This window comes from Chiloscyllium plagiosum, chromosome 9 (genome assembly GCF_004010195.1).
Source record: "Chiloscyllium plagiosum isolate BGI_BamShark_2017 chromosome 9, ASM401019v2, whole genome shotgun sequence".
In the NCBI taxonomy this organism is placed as follows: domain Eukaryota; kingdom Metazoa; phylum Chordata; class Chondrichthyes; order Orectolobiformes; family Hemiscylliidae; genus Chiloscyllium; species Chiloscyllium plagiosum.
In genome coordinates this window covers 100776989-100800058 of record NC_057718.1, presented here as the reverse complement: position 1 = coordinate 100800058, position 23070 = coordinate 100776989, and the positions used below count along the sequence as shown (strand labels likewise).

The following is a 23070-nucleotide window of genomic DNA, read 5'->3' as shown; positions in this document are numbered from 1 at the left end:
TAAGTGATGTAAACGAATGGAGGGATTCAGGGTTCAAGTCAGTACATTCTTCTCAGAAATAGATTGGAAACTCCTAAATGAAGGAACAGAAGACCACTTCTATTCCAGTCTACATCTTAAAATAGCTAATTGAATAGCTACAAAGTTGTCAAACAGAAGGAAGACAAAAATCCCCAGAAGACAAAACCATGAGCATGAAAAAAGTATCCAGTACAGATAAATGTTCAAATTTATCACAAACAATTCAATGACTGTTTATGGGTGACCATACTTCCAAAAATGGGGAGTCATTGAACTTGATCAGCAGGTCAAACAACTACAACAGTTTAATTAAATAAAATTGTTCTCCTAAATTATTAGAAGGAATCAATATACTGCAAGCAACTTAATAATAATGCAAGTACAACATGACATCTGGGCCCTTCAAACAATAGCATTCTGCGTATCTGAAATGGGGTGTGGCATTTACACAGTTGCGTCAAAGCTGGGAGCTGGCTCACAGGCACCCATGTTACAGAAACATTGTATCAATGCAATTATCTTTACTCAGTATTGAGCTTTTAGAACTACTTTACAGAAAGTCTATCTAAAGCACATATTAAAGATGCATTCACATAAACAAACAAACACACTGTTTAAAGCAGGTTACCACTATGCTCATATTTGAAGAGAAAATACTGCAACACCACAAGTTTCATTTCAGAATCTGAATAGAAGCAAAGAGTTAAACTGTGTTAATGGGTTAGAAAACAAATCCAACTATGATTGGTCTGGGTAGAAATATTTCCATAGCCTATAACAAATAGTGACATAGGATCCAAATTAACATTAATTTCAAAAGCAGTATTTCTCAGAGGGCCTTCATTCTTTGTTTTAACAAGCTATCATTAGTTACCTAATGTTTTAGTTAAAGTAATCAGGCTTTTATCTGAACTGCTATCAACAATTTCTGATGAAAGGTCATTAATCTTCAATATTAATGCTGTTCCTCACACTGCAAATTCCAGCATTTCCTGATTTTAAAATTATTCCCAGCATCACAGTATATTACTTCTGAGTAATTAATATTCCCTTAAATGTAATAAACAGCACCCATATTCTGCAATATAATTTTGCACAAGGCAAACATGTGCTTTTAATGCCCAGCAATTTAACGAGACCTTTATCAGGTTTCAGTCAGTTTCATTCTCTTGTGAAGTGCCTTGGGATATCGTTCCACATCTAAAAATTTGATATTACAAGAAAGGTCTATGTGTTATTGCTACTGAGGAGGGAAAAGTGGTCTTTTTTCATTCATGGGTCACAATATGAATTTAATCATTTTCATCCATTACCCAGTATGGCAAATCATTTTGTTTCTCTATTAAATTTATAATTTAATAAAAAACTTTAAATACAAAATGTTCAGTTGAGTTTAATAAACTGGATTTAATGATGCAAAACTAGCTGCTACACACTGTATGTAATATGAAACAGAGAGATATTTACTCCCTGCAGATATGCCAAAATGCATAAACCCTCACATGCACACACAAGTAAAGGTGGGGAAAATGTTTTTCTCTGAAACCATTTACTTTGGGGAAAACAAAAACACGTTGGGACAATACTGATCAGGTGTAAGGCATTCAGATGCTATAGGACTGATATGCTTGTACACCAAGACATATCATTGAACGCATGCAGTTATCACTGAGGAACTTTGCTGAAGCAGTCAATCTTGCAGGAAATATTGACAAACGTTTTAATAGTTTTTTTTTCATGCTAGAGCAGCTGAACTATGACTCCACAACATACCCATAAGGTTTCATTTCCAGAAACAGACTTTTCTCTTGTGACTCCAAACAAAAAAAACTCAAGCAAAAACTGGAACTTGACGCAGTCATAAACCTAAGCAAAGGACAAAAGGGTAACTAGGGAGAGAATAGGGCCCCTCAAAGATCAGCACGGCGGCCTTTGTGTGGAGCTGCAGAAAATGGGGGAGATACTAAATGAGTATTTTGCATCGGTATTTACTGTGGGAAATGATATGGAAGATATAGACAGTAGGGAAATAGATGGTGACATCTTGCAAAATGTCCAGATTACAGAGGAGGAAGTGCTGGATGTCTTGAAACGGTTAAAGGTGGAGAAGTCCCCAGGACCTGATCAGGTGTACCTGAGAACTCTGTGGGAAGCCAGAGACGTGATTGCTGGGCATCTTGCTGAGATATTTGTATCATTGATGGTCACAGGTGAGGTGCCAGAAGACTGGAGGTTGGCAAACGTGGTGCCACTGTTTAAGAAGGGCGGTAAAGACAAGCCAGGGAACTATAGACCGGTGAGCCTGACCTCGGTAGTGGGCAAGTTGTTGGAGGGAATCCTGAGGGACAGGATGTACATGGATTTGGAAAGGCAAGGACTGATTCAGGATAGTCAACATGGCTTTGTGCGTGGGAAATCATGTCTCACAAACTTGATTGAGTTTTTTGAAGTAATAACAAAGAGGATTGATGAGGGCAGAACAGTAGATGTGATCTGTACAGACTTCAGTAAGACGTTCGACAAGGTTCCCCATGGGAGACCTCTGGCAATCCTCCTCATTGGGGAGGATGCGATCAATCTTTGTATCTTCCAACAAGGTAGAACAAGACAAATTGTACATTTCCAGGAATATTTCGGGTGACAATATATAAATTAAAAAGACACAATGTCTGTAAATCAAAATCTAAGCCAAACGGAGTAAAATGAGGTGCCTTTTCTCAAAGTTATGATTTGGAGGTGCACGTGTTGAACTGGGGTGGGCAAAGTTAATAATCACAAAACACCAGGTTATAGTCCAACAAGTTTACTTGGAATCACTAGCTTTCAAAACGCTGCTTCTTCTTCTGGTAGTTGTGGAGCAGAATCATAAGACACAGGCTTTATAGCAACAGGATTGCAGTGTCATGAAATGGAATTAGATTAGATTCCTAACAGTATGGAAACAGGCCCTTAGGCCCAACAAGTCCACACTGACCCTCCAAAGTGTAACCCACCAAGACCATTTCCCTACATTTACCCCTGACTAATGCACCTAACACTATGGGCAATTTAGCATGGCCAATTCACCTGACCTGCAAATCTTGGGATTGTGGGAGGAAACTGGAGCACCCGGAAAAAAAACCACACAGACACAGAGTCACCTGAGGTGGGAATTGAACCCAGGTCCCTGGCGCTGTGAAGTAGCAGTGTTAACCATGCCCAAAAACTCAAAAATTGCATAAATCCAGGAAAAATTCTGTAACTCCCACTTTAGAAATAGAATCAGCCTGACCTAACATTGGGACACACAGTCCAGACTTTAACTTCACACCTTCACTGCATTATCTGAGCTGAGACGACACCAAATGTTAAAAGCTACTTTGAGAACGTAATTTTAAAGAAGTTCTGGGATTTACAAATGAAGGAACTGAAACTAACATGGTCATTCTAAAAGATGAAAGACATCTGCTAAATTTGTTTAATATTAGATTCCATGACATTGCAAGCCTGTTGCTATACAGTCTGTTAGGAGAAAGTGAGGACTGCAGATGCTGGAGACCAGAGTTGAAAAATGTGGTGCTGGCAAAACACAGCAGGCCAGCCAGCATCTGAGGAGCAGGAGAATCGACGTTTTGGGCATAATTCCTGAAGAAGGGCTTATGCCCGAAACGTCGGTTCTACTGCTCCTCGGATGCTGCCTGGCCTGCTGTGTTTTTCCAGCACCACATTTTTCAACACTATACAGTCGGTGTCTTATGATTCTGCTCCACAGCCACCCGAAGACTTCGAAAGCTAGTGATTCCAAATAAACCTGTTGGACTATAACCTGATGTTGTGTGGTTTTTAAAACTTTGTCAATGTTTTTTTTCCTTAGTCTTGATATCACATTGTCAAGTAGGGTGTCGCAATTCAGTAGCTGGCCAGTTGAACCCAGTTATTGATGTCAATTAGCAGCTTTTTTTCCCGATAAATTGGAGACTCATTTCTTGTCCAATTAAGAGCAAGAGTGAAACTTTGCTTGATGGATAGGCTTGATGGTCCAAGCCCCTACTGCTCTCACCCATTTCATTGCTTTGCCAAACTGCTATTTGAAACCAATCCACAAGCTGGTCCTGGGCAGTTACTTCTTTTGCTCCAAAGACACCCAGTGTTATCACATCCAGCTGAAGTGCCAAAATTCAACTTCAGGCAAAGTTATATGCTCTTGTGTAACCATTAAGTGTGTACACAGTTCCACCTCTCCACCCCATCAATCCCCCACCCCACCAAGTTGAAAAAAAAACATGCATCCAATCTTCCATTTTCTGGCTTCCGATTCTTTTAAAGAGATTTAAAAATTAAACGTAAGACCATCCAGATAGTCACAATCCTCAAACTGAAGTCTTCAAAAAAATACTAAACATAAAAATCTTCATAACATTTTGTTGAAAATATTTGTTTTCTAAAAACTATTGAGCAACTGTTAGAGAGACTTGTCTGTTCAGTATAATAGAACAGTTTTCAATTGCAAGAAAATTGAATGGGGAAAACCCCACTCTGACAGCAATTCTAATGGTTAAAAAGAAAATTTAGTGAGGAAAATTTGTTATCAATAATTTGAAATTGGACAGAAAAAAAAAGAAAGAAAAAGCAAAATGCTAACACTATTTCAGGTTTAAAAAATGAAAACCAAATAAGAACAAGATTTATCATTGATATCTAAAATTTTTCCTATGATGCAGCTTCATTGAGGAACAACCCTCACCTTACTAAACTGTCACAAGCAGTGTTATACAGAACCTCAAAGATGTATTATCTCATCACTGGCAGTTCAAAAATAGGTACCAAACTGGAAAAGGCACATTTGTAAACTTACACAAGTCAACAGATGCTTTCTTTGACCAGTTATTTTGTTTTTATGGCTATATTGGGAGGTCAACCACAAAAAAAATGTCATAAATCCCTTTCATTTGGTTTTCTTTAAATTAATTATCCAAAAAGCATATGTGTTAAATTCGATCTTGCCACAAAATCCAAGAGGACAATCTTATTGATCTTTTGTGGAGCTGAGTGCTTTGCTTTATAAAAAACAACCCAGCAGATTCTTCTGTTTCAGTTGAATGGCTTCTGGTGCTGTCCCACTTTATTAATACCAGCTTAAAGATGAGAATCAAAGTTAGTCCAAAAACATTAAACTGAGCTTCTCTTCCACACTTCAATACTATTGATAAATATAGCTCTTATGCCATACATCATATGATGTTCATTAAGTTGCCAGATTCCTACACTGAACATTTATAGCACTTGGAATGAAACATTCCATACTTTGAGTATACATGGAAATAAGCCATTGCGCTGGAAGACTGTGTTCAAATAATATAATAAGTACTGCATTAATATTGATATGCTCTTCATGCAAGTAATATACAAATGTACAACTCACTCATGTTTCCAAAGACTCAAGACCAAACTTTTGCAGTGATGCCAAACGTTTTCTGAGCCAGTGTACAAGGTCAATGTGTATCTACTTACAAAACCTATTTTAAATCTGCAGTTCAGGAGTTCATCAGATATCAGTTTATTCAATCATGGACAACCTCAAGAATTCCACATTCTGCATTTCTTATTTCCCATTTAGTTTTTCTGCTGTTATTTAATCAACTGTACCAACAATAGAACTTTTTTTTCATTTTGATTAGCAAGCAGAGACTTCTGGGAATTGAAACGTACAGTTCTCAAGAACATGTTAATATCCTTAAACTGTACTGTAATGATTTAATACATCCATTTTATACCAGGTGACAGTGGAACACACTTTCACTTTGTTGCTGTGGGAAGAATAATGGTGGAGAACAGCATATCTGTCCAATCTTAGCACCCAGTGTCAGCATCAAAAAATTCCAGGTCAGGTGCAGTACAGGTGCAGGACATCCTGATGCATTGATAATGCTTTTCTAGTTCCCCAACCCACATTTAGGTGGTCATTTAGAAATACTGCTAGGATAATGAAGTTTTGTGAAATGAGTTTTCACCCAAGGCTGAGCAGCATTTGCTTATTTTTCCTAGGAGATGGAAATTGACGTAATTAATACAAGCAACACAGTTGGTTTGAAATCCACTACAGTTGGCTGACTCCTTGTGCCTACTATCCAAAATGTTATTTCCTCAAATTATCATTGAATGTGTCCTCTATAAACCTGTTATGTTTATTCAGAATCAAGGTTTTGATAAACAATGTTATAAAACATCTAGAGTCATAGAGATGTACAGCACAGAAACAGACCCTTTGGTTCAACTTGTCCATGCTCACCAGATATCCCAATCTCATCTTGTCCCATTTGCCAGCCCTTGGACCATATCCTTCTAAACCCTTCCTATTCATATACCCATCCAAATGCCTTTTACATGTTGCAATTGTACCAGTCTCCACTACTTCCTCTGGCAGCTCATTCCATACACGTACCACCCTCTGTGAAAAAGTTGCCCCTTAGGTCCCTTCTATATATTTCCCCTCTGATTCTAAACCTATGCCCTCTAGTTCTGGACTCCCCCAACCAGGGAAAATACCTTGTCTATTTACCCTAACCATCCCCTTCATGATTTTATAAACCTCTGTAAGGTCACCCCTCAGCCTCCAATGCTCCAGGGAAAATAGCCCCAGCCTATCCCTATAACTCAAATCCTCCAACTCTGGTAATATCCTTGTAAATCTTTTTTGAACTCTTTCAAGTTTCACAACATCCTTCCAATACTGGACCCTAATGTTAACTCTGATTTCTCTTCACAGATGCTGCCAGACCTGCTGAGATTTTCCAGCAACCTTTGTAGATGTTTCTGATTTACAACATCCGCAGTTCTTCTTGCTTTTATAAAACATTTAAATCTGCAAACTTGCAAAATAAGAATGGAAGAAAACAACATTTTCAAATGATTTTGACTTATAAATAAGCTATTACTCTTGTTTACTGGTTGTATTCTTTTAAAGCTGAAAATGTGTTGCTGGAAAAAGCGCAGGTCAGGCAGCATCCAAGGAGCAGGAGAATCGACGTTTCGGGAATGAGCTCTTCTTCAGGAATGAGGAAAGTGTGTCCAGCAGGCTAAGATAAAAAGGTAGGGAGGAGGGACTTGGGGGAGGGGCATTGGAAATGCGATAGGTGGAAGGGGTCTGGCGATGGAGGAGTTCAAGGACCTGCATGTCCTTGGTGGAGTGGGAGGGGGAGTTGAAGTCTTGAGCCATGGGGTGGTTGGGTTGGTTGTTCCGGGTGTCCCAGAGGTGTTCTCTGAAACGTTCCGCAAGTAGGCGGCCTGTCTCAACTTTAATTCAAATACTTTTTGGAAGCATGCCTTGAAATTGCAACTGTTCCAGTAATGCGTGTTGTGGAGAACTACATGATTACTTTTCACCCACAACTTTTTTTAAAAAAACTAAACAAGAGACTGTTCAATGCATGTCTTAAAAAGGATTTCATACGTTCAGGGAGAGCAAACTCGCCTCCTGTATAGAAATATCCTCTGCAACCTGTTGGATTAATAGAGACTGAGCACTCACTTCCCACTTGTACACACATACATCATCAGCACTGCACTGTCGGATTCTGTTTCTTTGAAACAAAAGATGCAAAAAGACTTGAAATTCACAGTTTCTTTCTTTTACTGCATTTGTAACATTTAACAAAACAGCTCTCTTTGGAAAGTTATTGACAGTGTTCAATTGACAATAGAATATGAGGTTATGCAACATGAAACAATTATGCTTTCATTTGATTCAGTTACCTCAAAGGATGTTGATACCATCACATTAACATCATGCCATTTGCTTCAAGTCATGGTCATAAAAACTTTGTGAATAAAAATGTTTCTATGAGAGTCAGATTTCAAAAGTTTACAACAACCTGATCAAGGACCAACATCTTAAACGTCCCCATTTTATAAGGATCTCCTGTCCAGTCATAAATGGCTAGATTAGCATTTCACACCCCAAGTATTAATACTGACTATATTTGAAATCGATTGGTGGTTTCATTGAAATGCTGGTCACTTGGAATCTATAAATTCAGCAGGTATTTTCAAACTTCCATTCTTCGTGGTGTTGTAAAGAATTTGAGCTATGTGGCATACAATTAGATTCCTAACAAAATCTAATATAACATTATTTATCATCATGGCCACTGTGTAGCTCTAATCAACTATGGTCTCACTCTAAAAGGTCCCTACTCTCATAATCGCACCATGTTACTCTCAGCTGTCCTTGAGGAATGATGACAAATTTCAATCTTCACAACAGGGTCGCAATGGGAAAACATGTGGGATACTGATTTTGAACAGTATCACCTACTCTCACACACAAGTACGCACACACGCAACCTCCACGTTCAGATTAAAACTCTATAGGGTGTTATCCTAAAAGTACTTTGCCCAAGTAACAGTTAAATTCAGAAAATAAATAATTCTACGAGCACTGGGATTTCTTCTTGGATCAGGTACAGCTGCTGAATTCTTTTTGCCTAGAGACACTGACTTAGATTCAGAACTTTCCTCTTAGAAACCCTATCCTTGTTTTAAAAAAAAACTCTCATTTTCCCTTTGCCAAGTAAGAAACTTTGAATAAATTTATCTGAGACAGCTCTGAACCTTGCTCTACATTTGTAAATATAAACAAACGGCAAGCTAAAGATAAAGGCTATGAAGATTACCAGATCACTAACACCCGTGCGTGAAATTGTCTGCCCTCACAGAAATGTAAGCTGACTTTGAGCAGAGGCAGGGGTTGGGCAAAAGGGTGACAGCTGTTTTGATGTTGCGAATAGTCATCCTGGGTCCATCAGCTAGAAGGATTCAAATGGATGATTGGCATAATGTAAACTACCACCCCCTAAAAATAAAATCAGGTATATCAACAAACGATCAGAGTTAGGCACAGTCCTCAGCAAGTAGTTGTCTCCCTTAGGTGGGCCACAAGAGGAGGATGAGGACTCAAGGGACAGTTTCCTTACATGTTGGCTCAAGAACAAGAAGCTGCTATCAAAGTTTATTGAGATAACACACTCTGTGGCAGCTGCTGATCATCCACTGATTATCAGTGAGCCATCCTTAACCAGTTATATACATTTTCTGTATGAGATCTAAACTGCTGCTTAAACTTAAAACCATCAAAAAATTCCATGACAATGGTCAACTCTATTTATTATATATCCCTCATACCAAACATTTTGCAACTTGTGGTGATGTCTTCCAATGAGTTTTTAAACCCTCAAACTATGAGGAAAGGTAGAGACAGCAAAGGCTGTCCCTGACTGTCTGTTCAAACTCCAGTAACTTTGTTAAGTCTACAAACTGGGTCATGTGTCCTCTCAAAACAGTACTGTAGCCTCAGTGACTGCAGTCGAGCAGCTTGTGTTTTTTGCAATTACAATATTTTTCTCTGCTGTAGCCGGTCCCATTTGCTTTGCAAAATGTTCTTTGACCAAAGGTCCAAGATACATGTCGGAATAACACCCCTTCATAACGATACTCTATTTCCAGCTTTTTTAATTGTTTATTGATCATTGTTCAAATTGATTGCCCATTACCAACTGCCCAAAAGAACTGCTTTTTGAATCACTGCAATCCTTGAGGCATGGGGCACCCTCAACACTTTAAGGAAGCAACTTCTCGGATTTTGACTCCTCGGAAACGCAGGAACAATGATACAGGTCTAAGTTGGGTCAGTGTATGTCTTGGTAGATGGTGCCTCGCCTTGTGTCTGCTGCCCTTATCCTTCTAAGCAGTATCAATTGCAGTAATGGAGGAGGAGTCAAGAGTAAATTACTGCACATGGTCTTGTACATCGTACACTTTCACTACCAATGCAAAGTCATAGCAAAATAGTGAATGTGGAAGATGGCAAATGGTATATCAATCAAGTGAGATGCTTTGCCCTGGATGCGTCAAACTTCTTCAGGGTTTTTTTCACTGGCATTTATCCAGGCAAGTGAAGAGTAAACATTACTGAAGAAGGGCTTATGCCCGAAACGTCGATTCTCCTTCTCCTTTGATGCTGCCTGACCTGCTGTGCTTTTCCAGCAACACATTTTTAAGTACTCCATTACACTCCTGACCTGTGCCTTATTGATGGTGGGCAGGCACGGGGGAGACAGGAGGCGAGTTAGTTGATGCAGAATTCCTAACCTTTCATCAGTTCTTGTAGCCACAGTATTGTTGGCCCAGTTACATCTCTGATCAAGAGCACACATACATATGCCAGAATGTTGATGGTGGGGAATTAAATGATGGCACTGCCACTGAATGTTATGGGGAGGTCATTGATTCTCTCTTTGGGAGATGATTACAAAATATTATTGCCACTTATCAGTCCAAATCTATCTTTATATCTATCATACACATATGAATCCATAAACATGTTATAAATACACACACACACACACGTGTGCATCTCTCGCTTCCATTTTTCTAGGGATCCTTGATGCTACACTCAGTTAAATGATAAGGGCAGTCACTCAACTCACTGCTAGGGTTCAGCTCCTATGTCTATATTTGGATTGATGCTATCCAGAGTTATGTGATCCTGATGGAAGCCATTACCAAATGCTGGTGAGCAGATTACTGTTGTCCAAGTGCCACCTGATAGCACCTTTGACGATGGACTTTTGATGATCAATGAGTAACTGGACAAAATGGAAACTTCATTACTTGGGATTAGCACCATCACAACCAGGCTTAACACGGGGGGGGGTAAATTGCAAGAAAAACTGCTTAATGCTTCTGTCAAGTTCCTTCATAATACAATATAACTGGGCAACCATCTTTCTCTTAACTGGAAATCCTCTACAACTAATTTATCTTCTCCTTCCACTTTACCACAAAATGAATTATTTGTTCAGATCAAGGCATAAAATACTGAGACATTTGAGTTATTTTCCCCATTTCAGCATCTACATCACAGAGTTCCAAATTGGACATCTCAAATGCAAGAAGCAGTAATATTCCAAAATACCTTAACAAGTTCTAAATGCAGGCTCGAAACAGTACAGAGGTGACAGTCAGTTTCCCTACAGTAAACCTGCACAGTGCCCCTGAATGCAAAACCTGAATTGATGCAGTTTGGGTAGTGGCCTGGTATTAATAGACATTAGATTAACAATCACCATATTGGAGTTTCACAGCCACTGAACAGAATTAGCTTTCATTTTATCAATATTGCTTGACCTCAGATAATAGAGGACAGCATAGACTGAGTTTAATAACTGAGGCTGTAGCTTCTTCTTTATGGTAGTTCAGTGTCCAGTTTCTACTTCAACACAAAATTCTAGTGAGACCTGGCTAAAGCAAGTGTTCGCAAGGCCACAATTAGACTCAGGAGAAACCTGAGCTCAGTAGTACACTCAATACAGAGTTGCTAAATTATCATGGCAACAAACAGAATTTTATAATACTTAGTTTTCACGATATCATAACGATGTCACTGTACAACACAAGACAAACCATTTTACTTTCAAAAGTTGCAAACTAACATCTGCAACATGCTAGCAGACAATAATTTCTACATTTAAGATATTGCAATTGTACAGTACCTGCAAGTCCCTACAACACTAACAATTCTCTACTCATCATTAAGCAGGAGTGTTTAGAATTATCAATGCTTGTAACAAGTAATGATCATTACATAATGTGCATGCTACACATAACTGGCTTAATTCAATTCTGGTGTTTCAAAGATAAACACACTTGTTGACAGATAGCGAAGTGATGCAAGTCAACAAAACAGGTTAAAATGATCAATGACAACTCATTGTTTTCTGTCAGCTGAGTTCGTGATTTCCACACTTTATCTTACAATGTTTACAAAATTATAGAGCTGTACCAAAAAAAAAACAAAATAATAGCCATAACTAAGTCTGTAGCCAGAAATACAGACCAGAAAATCTAAATACGAGGCTAGAACATTCTTACTTGCTGCCATTGTGCATTTTGGTTACTAATTTAACCCAGCCTCCTCTTTTTTTGCACCAAATCAAGCTGGCCTAGTAACAAAAGGTTAAGAAATTGCACAGAAAAAGAACACGCAACAATATTTCAACTGTCATGCAATTTTGTGTATCTCCAGGGTAAACACCAGTCAGTTACAATTTATGTCATATTATCTATTCCAAAGAATTGAAAAATGCACCACATCAATGCCTCAAAAACAAAAGAATGAGCAGACTGAAATGCAATCTTAGAAAACTGCTGGGGATCATAAAGAATTCACTGCTCTTTTATGTTCCAAACCACCAACTGAATTAGTAATGATGCATCATATATCCTACACCTGCATTACACCTCAATTAAAAGGCACTGTCATTATTTATTATTATCCCTTCAAATTAACTGCACTAGAAGTCCCAACTAAATGTCTACTCAGAGCCCATGTAATTCCCAGTTACAACCTTCATTTCTCATAATCGGAGCTCATGGTGTTCTTATTTCATGTGGTAAATGTTGACAGATCTCCTTTCCTTCCGGGCACACAGACACAAACACATGGACCTCAGAAGAGGCACAAACTATAGACTGGAAAATTCTGCAATGCTATAATTCAGATGAACAGCCACTGGGTTCACTGCAATTCACTTACAAAACAAAAGAGGCAAGCACATTTGGGACAAATATTACATCGCAAGTTAGAGAGAAAAGAAAAACGCTGCACGCCCCTTTCCCCAGTTGGACGTGCAAGACAAAGGGATCTTTTCATTTGCATAAGAGATCGGGGCAAAAAGATAAAGGACCAGTTGTGGATGGTGCAAGCGATATTGTAAAGGTGTGTGAGCTGCAGCTCCTTTCTTTTGACAGGAGGCGCTTCAAGGCCTAGTCTGCTCCTATGACAACCAGAGGAAAGCCTTGCCTCAGCAGAGCAGCCAGAGCCTCTGTACCCGGCGAGTAAAATAATAGGGCAGGCTGGGGAATAGACCCTGGTGACAGGGGTGAGGTGAGAGATGATGGCCCCTCTGACCCACTGACAGATAGAGAGCGAGACACACACATACCCACCTGTGGATTTCTTCTCCTTGGGCATGTTTTTTTTTCACTCTCCTCGTGTTCCTCTCCTTGTATTGCTGAACTCCAGGAATCGACGTAACAGAAAGCCAAGTGCCTCGGTCTGATAGAGATGTTTAAATTATCCCCACACACAGACACACTATCTCCCGGCCAAGCTGACAGCAAAACCCACCGCCTGTTCTTCAGGCAGCAACGCCCCCTCAACCAAGCGTGATGCTTTCGACCACGCCCCTCCCCAAGGCGGGGACTCCACGCGCACCCGCGGCGTCTATTGGTCACTCTGCACGTCCGTCAATATCTCCCCATCCTCTATTGGTGAACCCGTGCCCCATCCCCGCCCCCTCCAACTATCAAGTACGATTACGCCTAAGTTTTTTTTGCCTTCGCAGCGATTGCTCCGCGTGAGGGTTTTAGTCGGTGCGGGAGAGGGAATGCAGACCGTCGCTATTTTATTTTAAAAAATCTCTGTCGCAAATCTCCATTTGATGCGGTGTTTGAAAGAGACGGAACTATTTCGAGAATGGGCCGTTAGCCGGGGTGAATGGGTAGCCGGTTGATGGGCGGGGTTGTCAATAAATGAGGTTCCGGGTCAGGGGTCGGGGGTGCAGCCCGGTCATCCGATTGGCGGAGGATGGCGCGGTGGTCGCCCGGCGACGGTTGCCTAGCGACGGGAGGTGGAGAAGGGGGAGTTGGTTTTGAAAGGATGCTCAGGCGTTGGTGCAGAATCCCAGGCTCAGGATGGGCATGGCACTGCACAGGGACAGGCCCTGCTCCAGCTTACTGATAGTGCTGCTGCTCCTCATCATCCCACCAGGCTTGGGAAGTAGGTAGTCATGATCACTGGATGGGGGGGGGAAGGTGGTTGAGGTTATCAATTTACTATTAATCATCTCTGTCAATGGTACTGATAATTCTGCTTTGGAAGACAAAATAATTTAAATTCCTAGTTGCTGTCAATTCTGAAGGAGGGCCACTAGACCTGAGATGTTAACTTTGTTCTCTCTTCATAGGTGCTGCCAGATTTGCTGAGTTTCTCCAGCAATTTCTGTTTTAGTTCCAGCTCTCCAGCACCCGAATTCCTTTGTTTTATAAGACAATTTGAAGTGTTTCTCTTGAGCTTGTGTCATCACACATCCTGGCATCAAGCTCAAGCCTGCTGTAGTAATTCATCCTGCAGATAGTTTTGCTGTCTGAATGACTTCAGTTCATGGTTACTCGGTAGGCTGGAATGGAATGGGTCGTTCTGCTCATCGTTCTTGCCAGCGTTTGCTCCTGGTCTCTAACTCTGTTGACTTCTGAAGATTCTTCAGAGAGGATAGGAGGCAGAGAGTTTTTACAACACAGAAAGATTCCTGAAGAAGGGCTTATGCTTGAAACGTCGATTCTCCTGCTCCTCGGATGCTGCCTGGCCTGCTGTGTTTTTCCAGCACCACATTTTTCAACAGAAAGATGCCAGTCAGCCTATTGTGGCCACAGCAGTCATCAAACATCCATCCATTCGAATCCCATTTTCCAGCATACTGTAGCCTTGTATGCTATAGTGTTTCAAATATTTGTCAAAATACTTAAATATCTTGAGGTATCATAGGCACCGAGTTCCAGATATGCACCATTCTCTGGGTGAAATTTGATTTCCTCAAATGGCCTCTAAACCCTCAGCTGTTCAACTGTCTCCCCTGGTGATTGACCTCCCTGCTAAGGGGTAATGTTTCTCCCTATTGACCTGTCTATGCACCTGTGAAGTTTTGATTTGGAGATGCCGGTGTTGGACTGGGGTGTACAAAGTTAAAAATCACACAACACCAGGTTATAGTCCAACAGGTTTAATTGGAAACACACTAGCTTTTGGAGCGCCGCTCCTTTATCACCTTCAACATATTGTCTAGCTAACATCAATTGTTACAGCTAACCTGAGAATGCAACTTTTAAAAAAAGGGTTTGTGATTTACACATGAAAGAAGTGGAATTATTATGGTATTCGAACAGATGAAAGACTCAACAGACAATCAAGGTATTTTTCAATGTATAATTTCAGGTACATCACACTGTAAATTTTTGCTATAAATTCTGTGCCTTACAATTGTGTCCTCCACAATAACCTGATGGAATATAACCTGGAGTTGTGTGATTTTTAACCCTGTGAAGTTTGTAACCTTAATCAAATCCCTCAGTCTTCTCTGCTGTAAGAAATATAATCTCAGTGTATCTAGTCGCCCTTCATAGCTGAATCACTCCAGCCCAGACAACATCCTGCTGAATATCCTCTGCACCCTCACCAGTTTAATCACATCCTTCTTTCAATCGTGGCAGCCTCCAACACCTTAGGTCTCTTTTATAGCTTTCCCCTCTGACCCTAACCCTATGCCCTCTAAGTTCGGGATTCCCCCAGGCCAGGGAAAAGACCTTGTCTATTTATCCTATCCATGCCCCTCATGATTTTATAAGCCGCTTAGGTCACCCCACAGCCTCCAACGCTCCAGGGAAAACAGCCCCAGCCTATTTAGCCTCTTCCCATAGCTCAAATCCTCCAACCCTGGCAACACTCTTGTAAATCTTTGCTTATCCCTTTAAAGTTTCACAACATCCTTCCGATAGGAAGGAGACCAGAATTGCACGCAATATTCCAAAAGTGGCCTCAGCAGTGTCCTGTACAGCTGCAATATGACCTCCCAACTCCTGTACTCAGTACTCTGACCAATAAAGGAAAGCATACCAAACATCTTCACTATCCTATCTATGTGTGACTCTACTTTCAAGGAGCTATGAACCTGCACTCCAAGGTCTCTTTGTTCAGCAACACTCCCTAGGACCTTACCATTAAATGTATAAGTCTGCTAAGATTTGCTTTCCCAAAATGCAGCACCACGCATTTATCTAAATTAAACTCCATCTGCCACTCCTCAGCCCATTGGCCCATCTGATCAAAATCCTGTTATAATCCGAGGTAACTTTATTCGCTGTCGATTACACCTCCAATTTTGGTGTCATCAGCAAACTTACTAACTATACCTTTTATGTTCACATCCAAGTCATTTATATAAATGATAAAAAGTAGCGGACCCAGCATTGATCCTTGTGGCACTGCACTGGCCTCCAGTGTGAAAAACAACCCTCCACCACCACCCTCTGTCTTCTATCTTTGAGCCAGTTCTGTATCCAAATAGCTAGTTCTCCCTGTATTCCATGAGATCTAACCTTGCTAACCAGTCTCACGTGGGGAACCTTGTCGAATGCCTTACTGAAATCCATATAGGTCACATCTACTGCTCTGCCCTCATCAATCCTCTTTGTTGCTTCTTCAAAAAACTCAATCAAGTTTGCGAGACATGGTTTCCCGTGCACAAAGTCGTGTTAACTATCCCTAATCAGTCCTTGCCTTTCCAAATACATGTGCATCCTGTCCCTCAGGATTCCCTCTAACAACTTACTCGCCACCAACATCGGGCTCACTGGTCTATAGTTCCCTGGCGTGTCCTTACCACCTTTCTTAAATAGTGGCACCACGTTAGCTTTCTTTGTAATTGTTTCACATTTTTTTCCAGAATTAAAATTATTTTGTTTTATTTGAATATATGTGTGTTTTGGCTTCTCTTAAATGTATCCATACTGTTTGCTCGAACCACTTGCTGTGGTGGTGGAGAGTTCCACTATCTCACCACTCTTTAGGTAAAGAAGTTTCTTTCAAATTCCTTATTGGATTTCTTTGTCTTATATTAATGGCCTCAAGTAGATCCCTCATCATCGCTTTTCTTCAGTCTTCTTGTGTATTCTCCTCTCTCATTGTGCTTCTACTGGAGACTGTCTCTTCTGATATCTCGGCCCCTACAAGTGACAGTTTCAACCTAATCCTCATCACTTCTCTTGCCTCATTACAAACAACATATGAAAGAAAATCACTGTTTAAGCTTTTGGTCAACCCTCCTAATTCTTTGTCTGTTTTCTGAATTATACTTCCAAGGACATTTATCGGTATTACAAAATGCTGTGGAAATCAAGTTTTTTAATACTAAAAAGAGCATTTTCAAATTGAGGTCAGGCCTATCCAGATTGTTCTCAGAAGAAATGATAGTTTTAATTAAGGTACAGTGGGAATCATGGAACATTATCCCACCATTTCACACTATGCTGGCAGAATTGCTCAAATACTGTATTTATGAATGTGTCTATTTCTGTAATAAAACTGATTCCAACGTCACTTTGTTGCAATGGTCATATTAATAAGGAGCATCTTTGTCCATCAGTAAAGATTTTGTTTTGTTTTCACTCAATGTTACGATGTTTGTTAAAAATTGGCATATATTTCACTCACTTCTCTCTTAGGAGAATGAAGAAACAAACCCCAGACAACCTGTGGAATAAGAGATTCTGTTGGGTTTAACTCACTTGTAAAATGATTCCGTGCAAGCAGTTCAAAGGGATTCAAGCACATGGATGGGAAATTTCAGTTGCTCAGCAACTAGAAGCCATTAGGAGGGCAGGGATGATATGTGAGGAAGTCTGCAATGCAGGATTCAGACTGCAGAGTTTATATAAACTGAAGCTTATGAAGGGTGAGAGACCAATTAGGAGAATATTAAGATAGTTGAGTCTGAAGGTGACAAAGGCAAAGATGCTTCAGGAGTAGGGTCAAAATCAAAAACTTCTTGGAATTCCATCCCTTATGACATTGTGGGTCTATCTACAGCACTACAATAGTTCAAGAAGGCAGCTCACCATCACCTTCTCAAGACCAATTAAGGACAGGCAATAAAATGTGGTCCAGCCAGTGACACCTACATCCTCCAAGTGAACAAAAATAAAGGAGGATAATTTTTATAGTGATGGAAGTAGGTGATAAGTGGTCAGAATTAAAATCAGGATTCAGTAGGGAGTCGACATTGCAAACTATTGTGCTCAGCCTGAAGTGGGCATGGTCTTCTCTGTAGTGAGAAAAATTTGGAACTTATTTCAACCGGATGTTGAACAAACAGCCATGTTGTTCAGTGGAATTTTCCCAGCCCTTGAGTGCTGTGGGTAATGATGGGAAGTTTGGGAGAATACAGCAAGAGTTGAAAAATAGATTCTCAATGTGAAGAAAAAAGTCGCATTTTCCCTATGAGAGTTTGGTGGCCAAATGCAAATCTTGCCAGTAAACAATGGGGACCCTACCACCTTGCATTTGCATCCTATCAGCTATTCTCTCCTTATTTACATGCAGTGTGTGATTCTCTCGGGCATTGTTGAGAGACTAAACAGCACCAATTGCACAGCATGGAAACAGACCCCTCGGTCCAACCCGCCCATGCCGAGCAGATATCCCAACCCAATCCAAACACTTCCTATTCATATACCCATCCAAATGCCTTTTAAATGTTGCAATAATGCTAGTCTCCACCACTTCCTCTAGCAACTCATTCCGTACAGTTCTTTTCAGTAATAAAAATAGTGTTTCCATACTAAGTAAGCTAATCTAATCTAAAAAAAAATCCAAGCTATTATATTTTTCAAAAGGAAATTAGGTAAACTCTATGTTGACCCTCATTTCTGAACATGCCATTGGCTTACTGCATGGTAGTGACTGTCTCCACCTTTTAGCTATGAAAGTTGGTATTGGCAAAACACCAACCTCACCACATTATCATGGCCAATCTCAAACTAATTTGGAAGACAATTCAGCACCTCAGTTGAAGCTCCTTAACACCTTATGTTAAAATGTTCCTGCCAAGTCACTTTGTGTACAGAACACAAATCTATCTGATGCATCTGAACAGGATGTATCTCAGGGATCTTAGTGTTCATTGACTTTGCACTTACATGGGCTCTCACAGCATCCCTGCCTTGCCTCAGCACATCGCTGCTTCATTCAGAACTTACAAGCTCTCAGCATCTCTTTCTTGCCTTTTAGCACAGGAAGAAAGCCAGGCATTGAACAATCAAGGGTGCAGACATGTTGCTGTATGGTCCTTTGCTACATCAATATCACACCTGCACCATCTGTTAACAGTTTTCTGTTTCAACAATATACTCCTGTCTGAAAGCTTAAGAAGAGTAGTCCTTTGTCACTCTTAGAATAGTATCCAAATTAGATTAAATTAGATTACTTACAGTGTGGAAACAGGCCCTTCGGCCCAACAAGTCCACACCGACCCGCCGAAGCGCAACCCACCCATACCCCTACCTTTACCCCTTTAACCTAACACTACGGGCAATTTAGCATGGCCAATTCACCTGACCCGCACATCTTTGGACTGTGGGAGGAAACCGGAGCACCCGGAGGAAACCCACGCAGACACGGGGAGAATGTGCAAACTCCACACAGTCAGTCGCCTGAGTCGGGAATTGAACCCGGGTCTACAGGTGCTGTGAGGCAGCAGTGCTAACCACTGGGCCACCGTGCCGCCCACAATGTCACACCTGCACCATCTGTTAACAGTTTTCTGCTTCAACAAATTGTATTCCTATCTTCCCAATAATCTCAACTGTGCAATAAGGGTGATAAATGGCTCTCAGCATTCACTCAGTGGGCAGAGTAAGTTTATTTTTTTCTGCAGGACTGGGGTGTATCTCTGCACAATGCTGTATTTCTGCATGTTCAGTGTTTTGGGGTGGCGAGGTGGCAATACTCCTGCCACAGTTATAGAATCCCAATATATTTACATGGCTTGTGCTGCATACATCTGCATAGGATGTAATATGTCAGAGGTCCATATAGAGGCATATTTCATGGCCTTTCTTTCTTTACTGTAACACGACCTCTGATAAAGCCTCATTTATACTTGGTACAACTGTGCAGGAATCACATTGCTGAGAAGCCTTCTATTTCTGATGCTCCCCACATTTGTTTCTCCTTTCTTCACCTTTCCTGCTTTGCAATAAAAGTTGCCATTATCAGACTTTTAAAGTTGCCATTATCAGACATCTGCTGCTCACAAATACAAATCTCCCTCGTAGCCCTACACACGGATGGAAAAAAACCATTTCGACTGGGACAACACATCTATCCTGGGACAGGCTAAGCAAAGACATGCCAGAGAATTCCTAGAGGCCTGGCACTCCAACCATAACGCCATAAACACAAAGATCTCGATACCATCTATCAACCCCTAAGAAAACGAACAGGAAATGACATCACCACAAACCCCAGGAACCCCATCCAGGACAAACATATAAATAGAAAGCAGGAGACAACAGCTTCACTTCACTTGGAGGTCGCCACTGATGATGTTACCTAGCCAGGTATTGAAACGTCTGGATATCAAACCTACAGCTCAGTGAGCAAACCTACACCCTAATAAAAGAATAACAACATTGTCACTCCTGATGGTGTGAGGGAAAGAATTAGCCCAATTAGTTGGATGGTTGGTTTTGAATACAGAGTCACATTGACAGCAGAAGTTCAATTCCCTCTCTGGCTGAGATCACCATGAAGGTCATGCCTTGTCAACCTTGCCCCTTACCTTAGGTGTGGTGACCGTCTGGTGCAACTCACTACCAGTTGGCTCTCTTTAATGAGAGTCTGTGATTCTATGGTCTTTAATGAGAATCTACGGTCCTTTGATCCTCTGGGACTATGCCAACTTTACCTTCACTACTTGAAATAGGGGTGCATCACAGAGAGAACAACGTTGCTGAAGGTGTTATGTCCATGAGTCGGTAGATTAACAGGGCAACCAAATTAAACATGACAATAGAAGTTAGGCAATGGAGGAGATTGATCTGATCAACTAAGTTAAAGGTTCTCATAAGGGTGTGATAGATAACATAAAAAAAGTTAAGCACAATGCACTACATTTTTTCCTGAGAAATCAAAAATCTGTCTAATTCAGCTTTGAATATATTTCAAGTCATCGAGTCATACAACATGGAAACAGACCCTTTGGTCCAACCAGTTCTTGCTGACCGTAATCCCAAACTAAACTAGTCCCACCTGCCTGCCCCCAGCCCATATCCCCCCAAACCTTTCCTGTTTATATTTGATAGTGGCATGGAGAATTCCAAAAATTCACTTGTTTAAATGAAGAAACCTTACCTCATATCTGTCCTAAATGATTGGATATTCATCTTGAAACTGTGCTCGCTTGTTCTAGATTTCCCAGTGAGGGGGAGCAACAGCTCAGTATCTACCCAGTCAAGCCCTTTCATAATCTTCAATATTTTAATAAGATCGCCACTCATTTTTCTAACTACAGACAATATAAACCAAATTTGCTCAGCCTATTATAGGACATTCTAGATATATTTAGTAAACTTTCACCGTACTGCCTCCAATCAAGGATAGCCTTCCTTAAATATGGAGACTAAAATTGCACATAGTATTCCAGGTGCGATCGCAACAAGCCCTGTATAATGAAAGCAAGACTCCTTTATTCTTGTTCTCCAGTCCTACTCCAACACACTATTTGTCTTCCTAATTGCTTGCTGCATTTGCATGTTAGCCTTTAGTATTCTCTCTGAGGACCAACAGTTAACAAGTTAGCATCTTAAAAAAGTAATTCTGCTCTTTCAATGACCAAAGTGAGTAATCGTGCACATTCGTTTTTGCTGTCCACTCAACTTGTCTTTGTCTCTTTGTGACTTCCTCACAGTTTGCCTTTCTACCAAGCTTATTGTCAACAAACCTAACTACTTTACTCTCTGTCTCATGAAGTCCATTAAAAGCTTAATCATGTAACCTTTTCCCCTAATGTTGTTAAATATGTGAACTAACTAGGTTTGAACCATCTTGCAATGGACACATTGGTCACACTGTCATAAGCATGTTGTCTAGCAAAACAAACAACTCTTGAAAAATCCGAAACTTCGGATCAGAATAGCAATATCAAGATACAATAGACAGTTTGTAAAAATGTTAGTTCATTGTTGTTACTGACAATAGTTTAAGGGTGAGAGAATGTGCAAAAGATTAGCTGGAAAATCCAGCCTAGTTTGAAGAATTACACAATTTAGAATAACATGATATATTTCCTGAGATCCTCTAAGGCAAAATGTTCAGAAGAGATATATTTTGGAGATTGTTGAAGTTTTCATTTCTAACATTAAGTAAAAGTTTTCTAATTTTGCCTCGTCTTTAGCACTGTCATGGGGAAAATATTAGCTTTACAAGAATTATCATTTGGGTTTTTAATGATGTAGAGGTACCGATGTTGAATTGAGGTGGACAAAGTCAGAAATTACACGATACCAAGTTTTAATCCAACAGGCTTATTTGAAATCACAAGCTTTCAGAGCACTGCTCCTTTGTCAGGTGAAGACTGATGAAACAGCAGTGGTCCAAAAGCTTGTGATTTCAAATGAACCTTTTGGACTAAATCATGGTGTCATGTGACTTCTGGCTTTGGTGATTGTAATATTATTGGTTAGATACTGCCCTCTCACATTTGAGTTTGATGTTCAAACCCAGTCTGGATTGAATGCTTTTCCTATCCATTATCTTTAATGGTCTTATAATGCTTTTAAAACTCTACTAATTTAATTGTAAATTTGCATTGAGAACTTGAAAGTTAACTTTCTTTTCATTTTGATTTTATTCATAGACACAGACAGCAGCACAACGAAAAAGAAAAGCAGTCCTGCTGAAAAGGAGGTGAGTCATCTCCATACTAAGCAAATGCTTAACTGTTCTGTTACATTACTTCAAACATTTCTTCTTTTGTAAATGTGATTACATTTTTATTTGTTTAGACCATTAATAAGGTTACGTGGGAGCAAAATGTACATTTTGATGTCTTATTGTCAAAAGAATATTCAGATGTTTAAGAACATTTAGTTAAGTGTAGCGAAGGTACTTTCAGGACATAAACTTTAAACATGAAGAAAGACTTTCAAAACTGAATTAGTTTTTATTGAAAAAAGGTGGAGTACGAGATACTGTAATGCAAGGCTTTCAGTGATGAAAATTATAACTAACTATGAAGGCAACTGTACAAAATGAACAAACCTCATCTGAAACCAAAGGTTAGAGGAATAGTATTCAATGTTGTGCAAGTGTAATAGCATTCGAAACAAAAAGCAAATTTGCTGGTCACTTGGTTTAGAAAGTGGGCTAATCTAGATTTGTAAAGGCTGGTCTGGTTTGAC

The 23070-nt window shown here is 40.1% G+C and overlaps 1 protein-coding gene across 4 annotated transcripts in view; it reads right to left on the bottom strand.

The window, feature by feature from the left end:
- The window catches only part of LOC122553102 (ADP-ribose glycohydrolase MACROD1-like), a 918032-nt gene extending 904758 nt beyond the window's left edge, over positions 1 to 13274 (bottom strand). For 3 of the 4 annotated variants that reach the window (XM_043696642.1, XM_043696643.1, XM_043696644.1), the window contains exon 1: positions 13006 to 13274. In XM_043696642.1, coding sequence (XP_043552577.1) covers positions 13006 to 13030 — 25 coding nt within the window. In that variant the 5' untranslated portion in view covers positions 13031 to 13274. The remainder of the gene's footprint in view (positions 1 to 13005) is intronic. The other variant, XM_043696641.1, reaches the window with a different exon arrangement.
- Between the last annotated feature and the right edge of the window lie 9796 nt (positions 13275 to 23070).